At 51.7% G+C, this 19,066-nt stretch overlaps 1 protein-coding gene across 2 annotated transcripts in view; it reads right to left on the bottom strand.

Moving 5' to 3' along the window:
- The window catches only part of MORN1 (MORN repeat containing 1), a 980,804-nt gene that overhangs the window by 366,417 nt on the left and 595,321 nt on the right, over positions 1 to 19,066 (bottom strand). Inside the window, exon 11 of one of the 2 annotated variants that reach the window (XM_069240989.1) lies at positions 724 to 881. In XM_069240989.1, coding sequence (XP_069097090.1) covers positions 724 to 881 — 158 coding nt within the window. The remainder of the gene's footprint in view (positions 1 to 723; positions 882 to 19,066) is intronic. The other variant, XM_069240990.1, reaches the window with a different exon arrangement.

Here is a 19,066-nt window from a genome sequence, read left to right as displayed (position 1 = left end):
AGCACTGTTGAGTCTTCTGGAGGGACCACGCTCGAAGGGTATTTTTCAAGGGGTAGGGTGTATGGTAGTTTAAAGAGCCATTGTCCGCCTGTGGAAACGAACCTGTACCCCCCAGGATGCAACTATGGTGCAAAGGTGTTGACTGGCATGCTCACAAAGAGAAACCAATGTATGAAGAATATGGCTGTACCCAGAAACATGAGAAAATATGGTGGAAACAATGGGCTTATTACAGATTACCGTCATGGTAGGACTGTTGTTCGTAATTATTGTTTTATATACTTCGGTATTCCATAGAAACCTTGCTATTGATGATTGTGTCACACTGGATAAGACTTGCTCTGTAATTTCCATAAAAATATGGTTATCAAAAAATATTCTATGTGAGATAACAGACGAGGACACTGCACCAAATACATATTTTAAAATAATTATCCTGACACTTAAGTGTATTTCACAAAAAAAATTGATTTCGTCTGCCACTTAAAAAAAGGACAAAATTGATTTTGCAATTGAAAATACGTGTTTGGGCAATGAGGTAGTAAGCCCTTCAACGTGCCGCATTCACCTGAACAGAGTATTTAGATTCTTCTTACATTAAGGAAAAAAAAACATTAAAAATTAATACTCTCACACTCCTGGTCAGCCAGGGTTTCACACAAAAGTAAAATATCTTCATGAAAATACGATCAGGTCAACATTTGTAAACTACACACGTCTTGCCTTCATTGGTTCATCCGGGAACATAAAAGAGCGATACTTGGCAGGTGGAGGAGCCAAAAGGAGGTCTGTGAATACAGCTGTGCCTAGCTGCACACGCTCACTGGCTGGAGGCTTCAAGCTATCATCTGAATCATCAGACACTGATATCTTGGGGACTTCTGTGTAAAAAAAAGAGATATAAGAAATACACTTCACACACCAAGTTGAAAAGCAGATATGTGAAACGGTATATGCTTTATTTTGCAGATCTTCAATTTACAGTAACTAAGTAATGAACCTGCAAACACAGCACAAAAAAACACCTAACATAATAGTGGGTCAGAGTGTTGATGTAAAAGCCCTTTTTTTTTTATTATATACAGCTTAACACTGGGTTAGGGTGCTTCATAAAAACGAGTCAAGTGGGCATCCCTGTGTTGGAACACAGGTCTCCAGGTTCCACAGCCATCAACTTGAGAACTAGACCTTTGACCAAGATCAATAACTTCAGCAGACTTTGGGTTGGAAAATCAGCAACACATTTGTCAAACTCCAATTATGTCAATAAGCCAGGATTTGAAAACGTATCCATAACCGCTTTTTAACAAATCACCTCTTTCAACTTTGAACACCGGTAAAACCAAGGGCAGCTCCTCCACGAGAGTGGAGGAGTGTAGCCCTACTAAAAAAATGGCCCCAGAACTGAAAAATAAAATGGTAATAAAGTTTATTTATTATTATTTTATTTTTAGCACCTGAAGTGAATGTCAGGACAGGGTGGGGTAATTGCTGCTGAGTGGCAGCAGGGAGCTGTGCTCTGTGTTTAAAGTGTGCATGTCCCTTTGGCCACCCATCTAGCAACTGGCAGCCTGACGTGCACTTTAAACTTCTCTAACATAGCTGTCTTAAAACAGCTGGGTTAGAGAAAGCACAGGGCTCCATTTCTCTTGTGAGAGCTGAGAGAGGCCATTCCCTCCAATCCTGACAATTCTTTAATGCTGGTTACTAGCATGAAAGCAGCGCCAGAATTGGTTAGTACAGTTTCCTGGGTCCAGCGTTGGAGCTTCCAGGAGAAAAGGAGAGAGATGATGAGAGGGGAGGAGAATGCCATAAGGTAAGTGCTATTTTATTTCATTATTATTATTGTACTACAAACCCTCCCCCCCCCCTTCCTTTTAAATACAAGCCAGCCGCCACTGGGTAAATCCTTTGAAGTTCAAAGCCTGCACATTTTCATGTGTTCTCTTTTTGAATCCAGGAAGTGCCTTAAAAGTCTGGAGTCTCAACTTACCCAGGCCAATTCTCATACCCTGGTAAGGAGTGTACCTGAGCTTTTATGTCCCAGAATGTCTGTGTCTTCCCATTTTTACCTTCAGAAAACACCATTTGCTTTGCTCCTGCCCAACTCCTACACAGGGGTTGGGGTATGTCAGATGCTGGGTTATTTGATGACAGCTGATGATGGTGAGTCTTTGAGGGCATAAAAGGACAGGTTTCAGCATAAACCCATGCTTAAAGCAGATACACGTTTGTCACAACACAACTGGAGCAACCCCATGACTGTCAAGCATGACACCCATGACCTCCCAACACAGGCAACATTATAAACCCAAGCTCTGCTAACTGTGTACAGCTTACGGCGTAGCCTCCAACCCGGCCACTCAGCAAGGGTGTTGGGGTTATGAAGAGTTGTACAAATACTACAATGCAAGACCCCACTTACATCCCCAAAGACCATTGGTGCACACTTTGGAACAATGGCATCCTGGCTAGTGTCCGGAATTTGTACATATGATCTGTACATTTTGCACCTTTCCACCTGTGAAGATGTCTGGCTGCCCTAGCTCCACATTATTTCGGTGAGCTAGAACTATAGGATTGCCTCTTATGACCTGTGTACTACCCTCTTCTCATCTTGTTCTCTGCCTGAGAGCATAGATCTTGTACGCAATATATCCTACTGATTCTCCAGTGTTGCTTCTGGGTTTCTCTTTTTTAAAAATATTTGGATTTGTTGTCAAGCATAAATATCCAACGTGCTTCACGTATTGGTGTGCAACCAGAATGAACAGTGACACATAATCATTGTGAAAGATACTCTAGAGGTGGTTACCTAATAAAGATCCATCTATCGGGGTGATAGGATGTGATTCCTCGCTTTCAGATCTATTAAGCGTGTTCTCTTTATAGCCATGTCCTTCAGCTCTAAGGAAGTTAATGTGTAGGAACTTCAACTGAAAAGATCAAACTATATCTCATTGAGATATCTTGGGCTTGAGGAAAGCAGCTCAAGGAGCTATCCAACTATTAGATTGCTTGCCAGCAGCTCTGGGTACCCCTTCTCTTCATTCCATTCTGTCCCTTAAAGATGGGCCAACACAGAAGGCTTCCTCTTGAACCATGAGTCTGCAACTCGGCCTTAAAACTACTGACTTTAAAAGCAAAGCCCTGAATGCAACTGAAGCCAATGAGAAGCATGATGAAAGCTGTCTCACTTACGCAGGGCCATCACAAGAGGAGGGAGCATAATGGCCGAGGCCCGTGTTCCTTCGGTCCAGCTGCAAAGTTTAATTCAGAGACATTAAAGCAAGTCTGTCTATTTATTAATGAAGAGGCAGCAAAATACGGCCAGATCACTAGATGGCGCCAGGCGCTGGAGCAGCAGGTGTTTTTTTCTTTCCGCTGGACGGTACTGTTTTTTCTATACTCAAAAGAAGCTGACCCGGGTCCGCAACAAATGGTGCCAAGCCTGCCTGCTGGCCGGCGAAACGCCTCAAAACAGCGCTCTTTGGAGGCAGTGATTGGTAAGGTGAAAACGCACAATGAAGAGAAGATATAAAAAAATGTCACCTGCAGTGGAGAGTTTTCAGAGGGAGCTGTCAAAAGGCAAGGTCACTGAGAAAAGTGTTAGGACGGGTAAAATGAGCGTGAAGAAATTAGACATCGAGGGCTCCAGTCGAAATGCGTGTTAACCCAGACAGATGCGAGTATCTAATACCGCACACACGCGGTGATTCTAACCGCGGCGGGCGGCGGTCGCCGCCCGCCATGCGGTTACCGCCGAATGACCGCACCGCGGCAGCCATTCTGGCTTTCCAGCTGGGCCGGCGGGCGACCGCCAAAAGGCCGCCCGCCGGCCCAGCGGGAAAGCCCCAGCAACGATGAAGCCGGCTCCGAATGGAGCCGGCGGAGTTGCTGGAGTGCGACGGGTGCAGTGGCACCCGTCGCGATTTTCAGTGTCTGCTAGGCAGACACTGAAAATCATGGTGGGGCCCTGTGAGGGGGCCCCTGCACTGCCCATGCCAGTGGCATGGGCAGTGCAGGGGGCCCCACGACACCCGTTCCCGCCATCCTGTTCCTGGCGGTTTTTACCGCCAGGACCAGGATGGCGGGAAGGGGGTCGGAATCCCCATGGCGGTGCTGCGTGCAGCGCCGCCATGGCGGATTCCTTGGGCCAGGGGTAAACCGGCGGGAAACCGCTGGTTGCCCTTTTCTAACCGCGGCTTTACCGCCGCGGTCAGAATGGCCCAGGAAGCACCTCCAGCCTGTTGGCGGTGCTTCCGCGGTCCCCGGCCCTGGCGGTCAAGGACCGCCAGGGTTGGAATGACCGCCACAATCCCTTTCACGAATTTTGTCAGTATTAAATCGTTGTAGCTTTTTTTGCAGAGAAATAGCGCAGAGACAATTGCTCAGGCGCAACATGCTGTATTGCTGCGTCATATACATTCCGAGGAAGGGAATCTGGGGTGCATCCGATAACTGCTGCCCTCGGCAGTATTTAAGGGTGTGCGATTCCCTCCAAGAGTAATGCTCGGTAACAGTAATGTTCTACTCGGACAGCTCTAGGTCAGTGGCTCTGCTGGACCATCTTTCACTCGACTCGGAGCGGATCCAGAGCCCCAGAAAAGATAACATTTTGTGGGCTGGTTGCCCACCCCAGCAATATGGTGACCTCTTGTGGTGGTGCCGCGAGGCTGCTGCCTACAGTTGCCTCAACGTAGCACTAGTGTTGACTCCAAGCTTACTGGTGTAGCCGGACTGCTAATTTATCGACATTTATCTAAAAAAACACATTTCTATGGGGACTGGAGCTGCTTCAGTCTCTGTATCTTGGAAATAAATGATGAGAAGGATAAAGAGAGAGAAAGAAATAATGAGAGGGAGATGGACAGGGAAAGAGAGGGGGAGGGAGGGATGGGTGGGGAGAGAGGTGTGAAGGAAAGTGAATAAAAACAAAGAGCAAGAGGGAGGAAAAAGACAGAAGATTTGTGGATGGAAAGAGATTAGAAGTGGAAGGGAGCAAGGCTGGTTTGATCAGTATTGCCAGGATTGCTTTTGGTTCCTAGTCCAGCCCTATGGACAAGGTACCTGCCCTTGACTTCAGACAGACCTGCTAGGAACACTCAAGAATTATGGCGGACAGAAACATCTTTAGCCCAAGACAGACAGTAGTGAAGTAGTGATCTTTGACAAGAGCACCTCACACATGCGTTCACAGCCCTGCACAACTTAGACCAGCCTACCTGAACAGTCGCATCAGTTCCACCAACCACCACGACACCCCCCTCTGCAGTTCTCCTACTCACACTACGCAGACACAGAACACGATCAGGATGATGGGTGCTCTCTGAGATCACTTCTACAGCGTGGAACAACCACTCCACATCTGAGCCTTCTCATCTGTTTTGAATTCCACAAGAAGGTGAAGAACTGGCTTTTCAATTAACCCTTTCCTAGGGAGGGCCAGGCACACACGTCTGCTCAGTTCCAGGTTAACCTCTTGGGTGATAGTGAGCTCTAGAAATTCACATAACACTCTAGGAAGACCTGCAGATTATTTCCGGCATGGGGCCTCATGGGCGTGATTTATGAAAGGCACATTACAGAAACCGGGCTGGGTAGTACATGGCAGGCTGAGGATAGTAACCGAGGTGCACTGCCTCGTGTGAATCAAACGGACCCGAGGCCTTTGTTAGGCGTCCAAGCAGGCAGGTACAAACATGGAGAAAATGCATGTCTGAAGCAGAAAGCCCTTTTGATAAAAACAATCTAAAAAAGAAGCCTATGCAAAATAACATTTAAAAGCTGGATTCTGTCTTCTGCTGGAATATATTTGCAACATGTGGCTCGCACTCCAGCAGGTGTTCTCCCCAGTTTTCAGTGGCAGGCCTTTTTTGGGTCACTGTCTGCCTTAATAAAGTGTTAGATGCGGAACAGATGCTGTTGGTGACGAGAAGCTAAAAACACACGAAGAGCCGCAAGGAAGGAGAGAAATGTAAAGAAAACTTGTAAATGTTTATCCAAACACCTCCAATGTGATCGTCGCTGCACCTGAGCAGAACGCAACAAGCCTTCTGCTGCCAAACTGTACAATTGCCCATCATTTCTGCTCGACAACAAGCACTTTCTGGCTCATTTATGCTTGATTGTTTGAAAGAAAGGGGTTAGGGTATACTGAGGTGTCATTTAAAACAGTAGCCAGATGGCCCGGCCAGCAACACCGTGACCTGTCCGAGTACACTGTGAAAATCAATGAACCAGTCAAGAGATACAATGGTACTTTATGAGTGATAGGCACACTGTATAAGATAAATGTCTTCATCTTAATAGTGCAAAGAAATATAACTTGTGAGCATTTCCACACTTAACTTCACCATGTCACCTTTAATTTTATGTGGGGTAAATGGATGAAAAAATATTGAAAACTAGTGCAGGAAATGCAAGTTCACAGATCTCATACAATGTTATTTTTCTCCCTACCCATACCTTAACAAAGGCAGACTCGTGTTCACAGGAAACACCCATTTTTAAGTCGAGCCTAGCAGCGCGCATGTGCTGCTCTTCTCGACATGTTGTAATCTATATTGTGGGCTTTCACCACGCCCAGTTCATGCCCATCACTTTCATTTATTCCTGGGCCTGCTTTTCGAAAATCCCTTGATGTTGTTGGTAAAAGCTTTATGTTTGTCCTGCCTTGAGGCTGTTTTGTTACCGCTTTGGAGACTGACCCTGTTACAAGGATTATTGTACGATCTGGCATGTACCTTAGTGTGACACACAATTTTTCCTTTTGCCTCACCGCTTCGCTCATGGCGGTATATTGTTTCTTCGTCTTCCTTGGTTTCGGGCATCTTGCTGTTTCTTTGCGATGTCTGCGGGGGCTTTTTTTTATTTATTTATTTTTTCGCAGTTTTACTAGCACAAACTTGACACAACAGTATTGGAGTGTATTATTTTTTTTTAATGTAGTTTTATATAGGGTGAACTCGATACAAAGGTATTACATCGCTTTACATGAGCACCGGTTACATTACACAAGAGCACATTCATTTTTGGTAGCAAGGGGAGATTAAGTGATTTGCCCAGAATCACAGGTTGTTGAGCTGGCGCCGAGACTTGAACCGTGTTCCCCAGTTCCAAGGTTGGCAGCTCTGGCCCTTATGCCACATCCTTTCCCCAAGGATTCTTTGTCTGGTGTGTGTTGGGGCAGTCTGGGAATAACTCGTTTTTATTAATATAGCGCATGGTAATACAGATTCTGCTATTTCATAGCGCTGCAAAGAAGGTGCAATTCTTAACACAATTGCTATACTTTTTTTGCAGTTAAGCTACCTCTTCTGTTATCCTCTTTGTACACAATGTTTTTAAAAGTTAGGCTGGTATTGCCAATGTAGAGGAATCATTCCTTTAAAAGTTTAACACAGAAATATATGGCTACCCCCCTTTCTTTGCTTTTAACTCTTTTGACCCCGCATTCTCTTGGTTCAATGCAATGAAGGTGCCCCTTTGTGGCTTGTTTGGTACTATAAAGGCTTAGGAAAACACACCAGATAGGGTTGCATCTGTAAGTTATCACAGTCAGTCTGTAGGAATGAGGCAAAAACACTCCCAAGATGGCGGCCTTGTTGTGTCCTCTCTCCTTCAGCGACAGGCATGAGAGGGTTGCTGTGGCACCTGGCATACATCCACTACACTCAAAACCAAAACCCATAGGTAAAAGGCGTTGTCATTTACAACACCAATAGCTCTAACTTTCCCAAATGCAAGACCTGTTGCAGGGCAAATGCTTGTTTACCTTCAGGGCATCCAAGTGAAATCTCAGAATAATTAGGCCCTGATTATCACTGAGCCTGAAAATGCAGACCCCTACATAAACTCCTGTTTGTGCAGGGGACAAAATTATGAGTTATGCAGATACTGTCCCACCCGATATTCACCAGTTTCCCCAACTCTGCACTCCCAGCACTTTAAATTCTGTCAGGAGGGCGTGGCTAAAATGGCTGCCGAGTAGGACCGTCTTTTCGGAGCTCCGCCGCCGGCTGCAGAAGATGACCGGTTGGGGCGCCCAGTATTGCAGCTGGGAGAAGAGGTGAAGCTTGCCGGCTCTCCTGGAAGCCCCGGGTGTGGCTGGAAGCCGAGAGCTGTAGGAGCTGAGTGCCGTGGTCCTGGGCCGGGGCCCGAGGGAGAGCGGCGGTTAGGCCGCGACAGGCTGCGCGTGTCGCCCTGACAGGAGAGGAGGCCTATCGGGTGGAATGTGGTGGTGAGTCCACACCCTTCCCCTCCCCATGATCGGCAGGTGGCTGCGGGGGGGCACCGGCGTGTCAGGCACCAGAAGAAGAAGCGTGCGGACGTGGCAGAGGCAGCGGGGGGAGCCCAAACCAGCGGCGGGCCCGTGAGCAACCTGATGAGAGTCACAGGGAAGCACGGCGGTGCTGGAGAGGTGCGGAGACAGACACGGATCGACGAGGGCGAGGAGCAGAGGGGTCGCGAGGAGAGGTAGAGGCCCCGCCGGGTGCAGAGCACGACCGCGACTACAGCGGGCCCTGGAAGGGGGACGAAGGCCAAGGCGGGCCCATGTACACAGAGAGCCACGCCAGGGTGTGTGAAAGGGGGCCGGTGCCTAACTGGGGGACCCAGAAGACAAGCAGCCCGGGCCCAGCAGTGCCAGCTTTAATGGACGCCTGAGCGACTGGCTAGAGAGGGAGTCCAGTCGCCTGGGCACTGGCATACAGATACTGAGGGAGGCCTGACCAGGACCACAAAGTAGAAGCTGAAAGGACATAGGCCCTCATTACAACTTTGGCGGTAAATGCCGCCTAACGCCGTGCTGACGGGCGCCAACATACTGTGACCGCGGTGGTAAACCGCCACAGGTATTATGACCCACACAGAGAACACCGCCACAATACAGACACCCACACAGGTCTGCCACACCAAAGGTCAGTGATAAACTGGCAATAGCAAAACCCACACCATCACACCAACAGGAACACGCCCACAGTATCCCGACCCACGAATCTACGCAGTGGTCTTTCAACCGCAGTAAACCATTGGCGGTACACACCGCTGCACTCAAAATACACACACACACACTTACAAAACCACACCACATTGGACAAATCGAAATACACACACCTGACACACATACACACACCACACCCTCACACTCACACTCATACCACTATAAAACACCCACCCACATTACCCACAACCCTTTCAACAAACAAATTAGAACAAGCAGAGAGAGAAACGTAAAGAGCACACCTTCACTCAGAGGCACAGAACACCATCACTCATACACCATCCACGCACATCACATAATACATCACAACACATCACCTCACACATAACACTCACACAACATCATGGAACCTCAAAGACACCCCAGGTTTTCTGAGGAGGAGCTAAGGGTCATGGTGGAGGAAATCATCCGGGTAGAGCCACAGCTATTCATATCACAGGTGCAGCAGACATCCATTGCAAGGAAGATGGAGCTATGGCGGAGAATCGTCGACAGGGTCAACGCCGTGGGACAGCATCCAAGAACCAGGGATGACATCAGAAAGAGGTGGAACGACCTACAGGGGAAGGTGCATTCCGTGGTATCAAGACACCACATTGCTGTGCAGAGGACTGGCGGTGGACCCCCACCTCCTCCCTCACAACTAACAACAAGGGAGTAGCAAGTCTTGTCAATCATGCATCCTGAGGGCCTCGCAGGAGTAGCAGGAGGACTGGACTCTGGTAAGTCAAATGTTTACTACTGTATCCCCCCACCCTACCTGCATGCCATGCAAAATCTACACCATCCTGGTCACTATAGCAGGGGTACTGGATGATATGGGCAAGACCATGAAGGAGGCAGTTGCTAAACAAAGGGCCCCTGACACTAGCCAAACCGAGGAATAGCCTTCCACCTCCGCCGGCGCTACTGGACAGGAGGCACCGCCACAGGACCAACAGGCCACCAGCACCCCACCCCCCTGCAGAAGGAGAACCACCAAGCAAACGGACCTTGCGATCCAGGCAGAAGACAGAGAACATTGCCAAGACACCCGCCAGGAAATAGGACCCTCCTGATTGTCACCCTTCTGTCCCACTCTGTTTCCCTGTCCACCTTGAACTGATATTGCTCCACTTCCTATGCCCCCTTGGACAATGCACCTGTGATACCAAGAGACTGGATTCTACCATGGACCTTCCTCCGCCATCACCCCAGCCCCTTGCACATACCTCTATACTCATTAGACCCTAACTAAACACCCTTTAATCAAATACCAATCTGGAGTCAGTCTGATGATTCACAAATGTATTACTACAACACTAGCAAAGCATTGCAAGGTATATGTTCATTTACTCATACCAATGTATGACAGTTGTTGGGCAGCAGTACACAAAGCATAAGGCAGACTGGGGCACACAGATCTGAAAAAAGGAATTCCAAAGGGAACAGTCAGTGTCCACAGACAGAGGTTCAGAGGCTGCCATGTACAATGTCCTAAAGTAAACTGATATGTGAAGAGGAGTTACAGTCTCTTACCTGTGTGTCACCGGAAGTACTGCAGGATGATGTTTGTCCTGTTGTCAGCATCTTCTTCCTCTGCCTTCTCTTCCTCACGGTCCACAGGCTCCACCGCTGCCACAAGACCATCACCAGCCTCATCCTCCAGCAGAAAAGGCACCTGGCGTCTCAATGCCAGGTTGTGCAACATACAGCATGCCACGACGATCTGGAACACCTTCTTGGGTGAATAGTACAGGGAGCCACCTGTCAGATGGAGGCACCGGAATCTGGCTTTCAGGAGGCTGAATGTCCTCTCAACAATCCGCCTAGTTCGCCTGTGTGCTTCATTGTAGCGTTCCTCTGCCCTTGTCCTGGGATTGCTCACTGGGGTCAGTAGCCATGAGAGGTTGGGGTAACCAGAATCACCTGCCAATATCGAGGGACAATTGTGAGACACACACTAACCCTTGGGGACAACCCCATACCCAGACACCTACTCATACTGTGTGGGGACCTTGGGCTCACCTATTAGCTACACCCAGTGCCTCTGGAGTTGGCCCATCACATAAGGAAAACTGCTGTTGCACAAGATATAGGCATCATGCACAAAGCCAGGATACTTGGCATTCACATGGGAGATGTACTGGTCCGCCAAACCCACCATTTGCACATTCATCGAATGGTAGCTTTTTCTATTTCTGTACACTTGTTCATTTCTCTGGGGGTACAAATGCTACATGGGTACCATCAATGGCACCAATGATGTTGGGGATATGTCCCAGGGCATAGATGTCAGCTTTCACTGTGGCCAAATCCTCCACCTGGGGGAACACGGTGTGCTGCGCATATGTTTCAGCAGGGCAGACAACACCCTGCTCAACAAGTTTGAGAACATTGGCTGAGACATCCCCAATGCCATGGCCACTGTAGTTTGGAAGGAGCCACTTACCAGGAAATGGAGCACTGACAGGACCTGCACAAGAGGGGGGATACCAGTGGGCTGGCGGATAGCTGACATCAGGTCTGGCTCCAATTGGGCACACAGTTCTTGGATTGTGGCACGATCAAGTCTGTATGTGATTACGATGTGTCTGTCTTCCATTGTCGACAGGTCCACCAGGGGTCTGTACACCGGAGGATGCCGCCATCTCATATGCTGCCTCAGCTGTTTGTAGCCTATGGAGGAGAACAGTGAGCAGAAGATCATTTACCACATAGATATCACAACTGTGTCTGAACTAATGTTACAGAAGCCGTGTGTTAAATCGTGAGTCAGTATATGTGCCAATATGTGCTGTGAAGCAGTTAGGTGCCATGTCATGTGCTCCCCAGAAATGGCGGCTGCCTGACTTGTGAGGAGGGACAAGGGGAAATTAGGTAACTGCGCTGGAGGTTGTGCAGCGTCGCAGTAGGTGGTCGAAGACCGCCTCGCAACTCCGCATTGGTTATCATTGGGCCCTATAGGTCCTAAGAGCCAATGGCGATGTACGCCGGTGGTGACGGTACGCCCCGCCACGGACGTCACCGCCATTTTCTACCCATTCACTCACTTGATACCTGACCATCAACAGGAGAGGACCTATACTGCAAGTGCTGCTGTGACCTGTGTCTGGAAGCAATAATGGCTACAATGTCTGGGGAAAGGGCCCCTGCCTTCACTGCGGAGGAGTTGGACAAACTGGTGGATGGGGTCCTTCCCCAGTACACGCTACTCTACGGTCTACTCTACGGTCCCCCAGACAAACAGGTGAGTACACTGTGAGCATGATGCGTGGGCAATGCCTGTTTGGAGTGGTGTGGATATAAGCCACATGGGGGGTGGCCTGAGTGCTGCATGTGAGGTGGTCAGTGTATGTGCGTCAGGGCATGGGTGAGTGAATAAATCATTTTGCTCTGTTAACCCTCTAGGTCAGCGCCCACCAGGAGAAGGGTGTTTGGCGTGCCATCGCCAAGGAGGTGCGGACCCTGGGGGTCTATCACAGGCAGAGCACCCACTGCCGCAAGAGATGGGAGGACCTGCACCGCTGGAGTAAGAAGACGGCGGAGGCCCAGCTGGGGCTGGCCTCCCAATGTGGAAGGGGTGCCCGTCGCACCATGACCCCCCTGATGTTCTGCATCCTGGCGGTGGCCTATCCTGAGTTGGATAGGCACTTGAGGGCATCACAGTAGCCACAATGGGGTGAGTACAGTTTCAGAAAGCTGACTTTGCATGCTTTAGGAACTAGCTGGGTGGGGGATGTGGGCTGTGGGTGCCCCTAGGCCAGGGCGATCATGTCAGGGTAGGTCCCTTGTTTGCAGGCTCAGAAGCACCCCTGCCCCAATGGTACAATTGGGCAACTACTAGTGTGCAGGGTCCTGTGGGTGGCAGGTGTGCAGGTGCTGGCGTTAGGCATTGTACCCCATGGGCTGGTGACTACCATTGTGAGTGGTTGGGCAAGGCTTAGTGCATAGGGCAGCTCAGTGTGTGTTGTGTCCGCCAACCGTAGTGGTGTTGCTGGTATTGACCATGTGTGTCCTCTGTCTTTCCCCCCCTTCTTGTTTTGTCACCCTGTCCTTGTGTGCATTAGCATCATCTGGCGGAGGAGCTGAGGCACCGGCGACGGAGGGAGCTGCATCCCACATGGCCCATGAGGGTGAATCCACGGAGGGTAAAGGCACCAGTGGGACGGAGGGCGAGGGGAGCTCCACGACGGGGACAGGAGGGGATACCAGTGCCAGCAACTCCTCCTCTGGTCGAAGCTCCCTGGCGGTGGCGGACACCTCTGTGCCCACCCCAACAACAGGTACAGCCTCCACCACCCCATCATCACTGCCCTCCCAGCAGCCCCTCAGGGTGTTTCCCGTGCCTGCTCACCCAGGAGGGTGGGCATCTCCTTCGCCCCAGGCACCTCAGGCCCTGCTCCAGTCAGCCCTGCTCCAGTCAGCCCTGCTGCCCTCAGTGAGGAGGCTATTGACCAGCTGAGATCCTCCCTGTTGGGCAGTCAACCATTCTGAATACCATCCAGGGTGTCGAGAGGCATTTGCAACAAACAAATGCATAACTGGAGGGCATTCATTCTGGTGTGGCGGCCCAACAGAGAGCATTTCAGGCTCTGGCCTCAGCACTGATGGCAGCCGTTGTCCCTGTGTCCAACCTCCCCCCTCCAACTTCCACTACCCAGACCCAATCCCCTCTACCTCAGTCTATCCCAAGCACACCTTCAGACCAGCAGGCACACACATCAACACAAAAAAGCGGCTCAGGAAAACATAAGTGTTAGAAATGGGGTTTTTGGTTGGCAGTCAGGATACCCTCTGTCCAAGCAAGAACCCTCACTCTAGTCAGGGTAAGTCACACACAATCAAAAATTAGCCTGCGCCCACCCTCTGGTAGCTTGGCACGAGCAGTCAGGCTTAACTTAGAAGGCAATGTGTAAAGTATTTGTGCAATAAATCATACAATACCACCATATAGCACCACAAAAATACACCACACAGGGGGTGATTCTAATTCTGGCGGGCGGCGGAGGCCGCCCGCCAGAATTCCGCCCCCATAATACCGCTCCGCGGTCAGAAGACCGCGGAGGGTATTATGAGTTTTTCCCTGGGCTGGCGGGCGGTCTCCAAAAGACCGCCCGCCAGCCCAGGGAAAAACTCCCTTCCCACGAGGATGCCGGCTCGTAATCGAGCCGGCGGAGTGGTAAGGTGCGACGGGTGCAGTAGCACCCGTCGCGTATTTCAGTGTCTGCAAGGCAGACACTGAAATACCTTGCGGGGCCCTCTTACGGGGGCCCCGCGACCCCCCCTACCGCCATCCTGTTCATGGCGGCTTTCCCGCCATGAACAGGATGGCGGTAGGGGGGGTCAGAATCCCCCATGGCGGCGCAGCGAGCTGCGCCGCCATGGGGGATTCTGAGGGCAGCGGTAAACTGGCGGGAGACCGCCGGTTTACCGTTTCTGACCGCGGCCAAAGCGCCACGGTCAGAATGCCCTGCGGGGCACCGCCGGCCTGTCGGCGGTGCTCCCGCCGACCCTCGCCCCGGCGGTCGAAGACCTCCGGCTCCGGGGTTAGAATCAGGGCCACAGTGTTTAGAAAAATATATAATATTTATCAGGATATTTGTAGGTCAAAACAAATAAAGTTGCAAAGTGAATTTGTAGAGATATCACTAAAAAGTGATATATAGGGGGTTATTACAACTTTGGAGGAGGTGTTAATCCGTCCCAAAAGTGACGGTAAAGTGACAGATATACCACCAGCCGTATTACGAGTCCATTATATCCTATGAAACTCGTAATACGGCTGGTGGTATATCCGTCACTTTACCGTCACTTTTGGGACGGATTAACACCTCCTCCAAAGTTGTAATAACCCCCATAGGCCCTCATTCTGACCTTGGCGGGCGGCGGAGGCCGCCCGCCAAAGTCCCGCCGTCAGGTTACCGTTCCGCGGTCGAAAGACCGCGGCGGTAATTCTGACTTTCCCGCTGGGCTGGCGGGCGGTCGCCTTCAGACCGCCCGCCAACCCAGCGGGAAAGAGGCTTCCACGATGAAGCCGGCTCGGAATCGAGCCGGCGGAGTGGAAGCTGTGCGACGGGTGCAGTTGCACCCGTCGCGTATTTCACTGTCTGCGCAGCAGACAGTGAAATACATGTAGGGGCCCTCTTACGGGGGCCCCTGCAATGCCCATGCCAGTGGCATGGGCACTGCAGGGGCCCCCAGGGGCCCCGCGACCCCCCCTACCGCCATCCGGATCCCGGCGGTCGGACCGCCGGGATCTGGATGGCGGTAGGGGGGGTCGGAATCCCCGCGGCGGTGCAGCAAGCTGCGCCGCCGTGGAGGATTCAATGGGGCGGCGGTACACTGGCGGGGGCCCGCCAGTGGTGCCGGTCCGACCGCGGCTTTACCGCCGCGGTCGGAATCCCCATTGGAGCACCGCCGGCCTGTCGGCGGTGCTCCCGCGGTCCTCCGCCCTGGCGGTCTTTGACCGCCAGGGTCAGAATGACCCCCATAGTGTCTTAAGTCTTTAAAAAGCAAACAAAGGGGGTCATTCTGACCCTGGCGGCCGGTGACCGCCAGAGTCACCGACCACGGGAGCACCGCCAACAGGCTGGCGGTGCTCCCGAGGGCATTCTGACCGCGGCGGTTCAGCCGCGGGCAGAAAGGGTAAACCGGCGGTCTCCCGCCGGTTTACCACTGCCCTTGTGAATCCTCCATGGCTGCGGAGCGCGCTCCGCAGCCATGGGGATTCTGACACCCCCTACCGCCATCCTGTTCCTGGCGGGTCTTCCGCCAGGAACAGGATGGCGGTAGGGGGTGCCGCGGGGCCCCTGGGGGCCCCTGCAGTGCCCATGCCCATGGCATGGGCACTGCAGGGGTCCCCGTAAGAGGGCCCCGCAAAGTATTTCAGTGTCTGCTAAGCAGACACTGAAATACACGACGGGTGCAACTGCACCCGTCGCACCCCTGCAACTACGCCGGCTCAATTCTGAGCCGGCGTCCTCGTTGCAGGGGCATTTCCTCTGGGCCGGCGGGCGCTCTTTTGGAGAGCGCCCGCCGGCCCAGAGGAAATGTCTGAATGGCCGCCGCGGTCTTTTGACCGCGGTGCGGTCATTCAGCGGCGGTACCTTGGCGGACGGCCTCCGCCGTCCGCCAAGATCAAAATGACCCCCAAAGTCTCTTTCAAGCACAAAGTACCTGGTTTGGAGTGGAAAATCTCCTCAGAGGGCCACAGAAGAAGAGATACGTGGAAAAATGGTGTGTGCGTCGATTTCTCCCCAGCACACACGGACTTGCGTCGTTATTTTTCACGCGGGGAAGTGGTGCGTCGTTTTCCGGCGCACGGACAGTCTCTTTCTGTGGATCGCGGGGATTACCAGATGTCCCGGGTCTGTGTGTGGATTCTCCTGCTTGTTTTCTGGCTGCGCATCGTTCTGCGGGGCTGCGCGTCGAAGTTTCGCTCTCACGGCAGGCGTCGCGTCGATTTCTCCTCTGGAGGTCGGGCAGCGTTGTCCTTGTGAGGCCGTGCGTCGAAGTTCCGGTCGTCCCGAAGGCGTCGCGTCGATCAGCGTCGGTGTGCGGCGTTTTTCTCGCCGCGGAACAAGCCTTGCGTCGAAAATTTCAGCGCACGGAGCGTCCAAGTGAAAAAGAGAAGTCTTTTTGGTCCTGAGACTTCAGGGAACAGGAGGCAAGCTCTATCCAAGCCCTTGGAGAGCACTTTCACAGCCAGGCAAGAGTTCAGCAAGGCAGCAGGCCAACAGCAAGGCAGCAGTCCTTTGTAGAAAGAAGACAGGTGAGTCCTTTGAGCAGCCAGGCAGTTCTTCTCGTCAGGATGTAGTTTCTGGTTCAGGTTTCTTCTCCAGCAAGTGTCTGATGAGGTAGGGCAGAGGCCCTGTTTTATACCCAAATGTGCCTTTAAAGTGGGGGAGACTTCAAAGAGTGGCTAAGAAGTGCACCAGGTCCCCTTTCAGTTTAATCCTGTCTGCCAGGGTCCCAGTACGGGGTGTGGCAGTCCTTTGTGTGAGAGCAGGCCCTCCACCCTCCCAGCCCAGGAAGACCCATTCAAAATGCAGATGTATGCAAGTAAGGCTGAGTACCCTGTGTTTGTGGTGTGTCTGAGTGAATACACAAGGAGCTGTCAACCAAGCCCAGCCAGACGTGGATTGTAAGGCACAGAAAGATTTAAGTGCAAAGAAATGCTCACTTTCTAAAAGTGGCATTTCTAGAATAGTAATATTAAATCTGACTTCACCAGTCAGCAGGATTTTGTATTACCATTCTGGCCATACTAAATATGACCTTCCTGCTCCTTTCAGATCAGCAGCTGCCACTTCAACAATGTATGAGGGCAACCCAATGTTAGCCTATGAAGGGAGCAAGCCTCACAGTAGTGTAAAAATGAATTTAGGCGTTTTACACTACCAGAACATACAACTACACAGGTACATGTCCTGCCTTTTACCTACACAGCACCCTGCTCTAGGGGTTACCTAGGGCACACATTAAGGTAGACTTATATGTAGGAAAAGGGGAGTTCTAGGCTTGGCAAGTACTTTTAAATGCCAAGTCGAAGTGGCAGTGAAACTGCACACACAGGCCTTGCAATGGCAAGCCTGAGACAAGGTTAAGGGGGCTACTTAAGTGGGTGGCACAACCAGTGCTGCAGGTCCACTAGTAGCATTTAATCTACAGGCCCTAGGCACATATAGTGCAAATTACTAGGGGCTTATAAGTAAATTAAATAGTCCAATCAGGTATGATCCAAAGTTACCATGTTTAAAAAGGGAGACAGCATATGCACTTTAGCACTGGTTATCAGTGGTAAAGTGCGCAGAGTCTAAAAGCCAGCAAAAATGAGGTCAGAAAAAGAGAAGGAGGAAGGCAGAAAGTTTGGGGATGACCCTGTCAAAAAGCCAGGTCCAACAATAAGCACCACACATCATCACACAGGCACTCACACAAGCACCATACCCATGCACACATACCAACATCCACTTCCTCCACTGTCTCCGCCTCCACCACCTCCTCCACCTCCCTCACAGTCTCGTCTCCACTCATACCTGCTTGCACTACATCAGCCACTGCCTCCATCACCAGCACGCCCATCACAACACACCGCTCACGAGCAATCACCACCCCCACAACCATTCACACGTCCCCTGTGTCCTCTCCCAGTGTGTATGTGTGCCCTCCTCCCAAAGTACATAAACGCAGGCACACACCCACTCAACAGCCATCCACCTCACAAGACCCTCCAGCCCATGCACCTTTACCCAAACTCAGCAGACGTACACCTCCTACAACCACTACCTCTTCCTTCACTCCCACACCCCCTCCATCTTCCCATCCCAGTGTGTCAAAGAAACTTTTCCTAGCTAACATTAACCTCTTCCCTACACCTCCCCCCATTCCCCCTGGCCTTCCCCTAGGGCCAGAATGTCTAGATCCCAGCCCAGCACCTCAACCACCAAATCTTCATCCGCTCTGGTCCCTGCAAGTCAGGGGGAATCGAAGGGGGCACCCGTCAGAGCTGCCAGTGTGCCACCTACAGATGGGAAGGACCACCTGATTCCGCCACCTGCCAAGGTCAAGAACGGGCCGGCATGCAGCAGGGGAAAGTCGCACCACCCACCCAGCAAGGCGTCATCCAAACACAAAGAGGACAGTGCCAAGGTCCCAGCAGCGACTACGAAGGTGGGGAAGGGACACAAGACAAAGGCCAAGTCACCTCAGGGCACGAAGCCTCCTGGGGAGGGGCTGGTGACCACCATTTCCCCAGATATGCCAGCGACCTGTGCCATGGTCACCACCGCCACAACGACCGCCACCTGCACCGCCGCTGCCACGTCAGTCTGCAGCATCCTCCCCAAGGATCAGCCATCCGAGGCTGCCGGAGACGGTCTGGTGTCTCCCTCCACCACTACATACACCTCCGCCGCAGCCACCACCACCACCTGCACCACCATCTGCACCGCCACGTGCCCAGCCGGTGCCACTACATCGGACGTCAGCAGCATCCCCAGTGGGCAGCCGTCCAAGGCTGCAGGTGACGTCCTGGACCCTGGACACACCACATGAGGCACCACCACCAACACTGGCACT

This window comes from Pleurodeles waltl, chromosome 6, assembly GCF_031143425.1.
Source record: "Pleurodeles waltl isolate 20211129_DDA chromosome 6, aPleWal1.hap1.20221129, whole genome shotgun sequence".
NCBI lineage: Eukaryota > Metazoa > Chordata > Amphibia > Caudata > Salamandridae > Pleurodeles > Pleurodeles waltl.
This window is presented reverse-complemented; position numbering and strand designations above follow the sequence as displayed.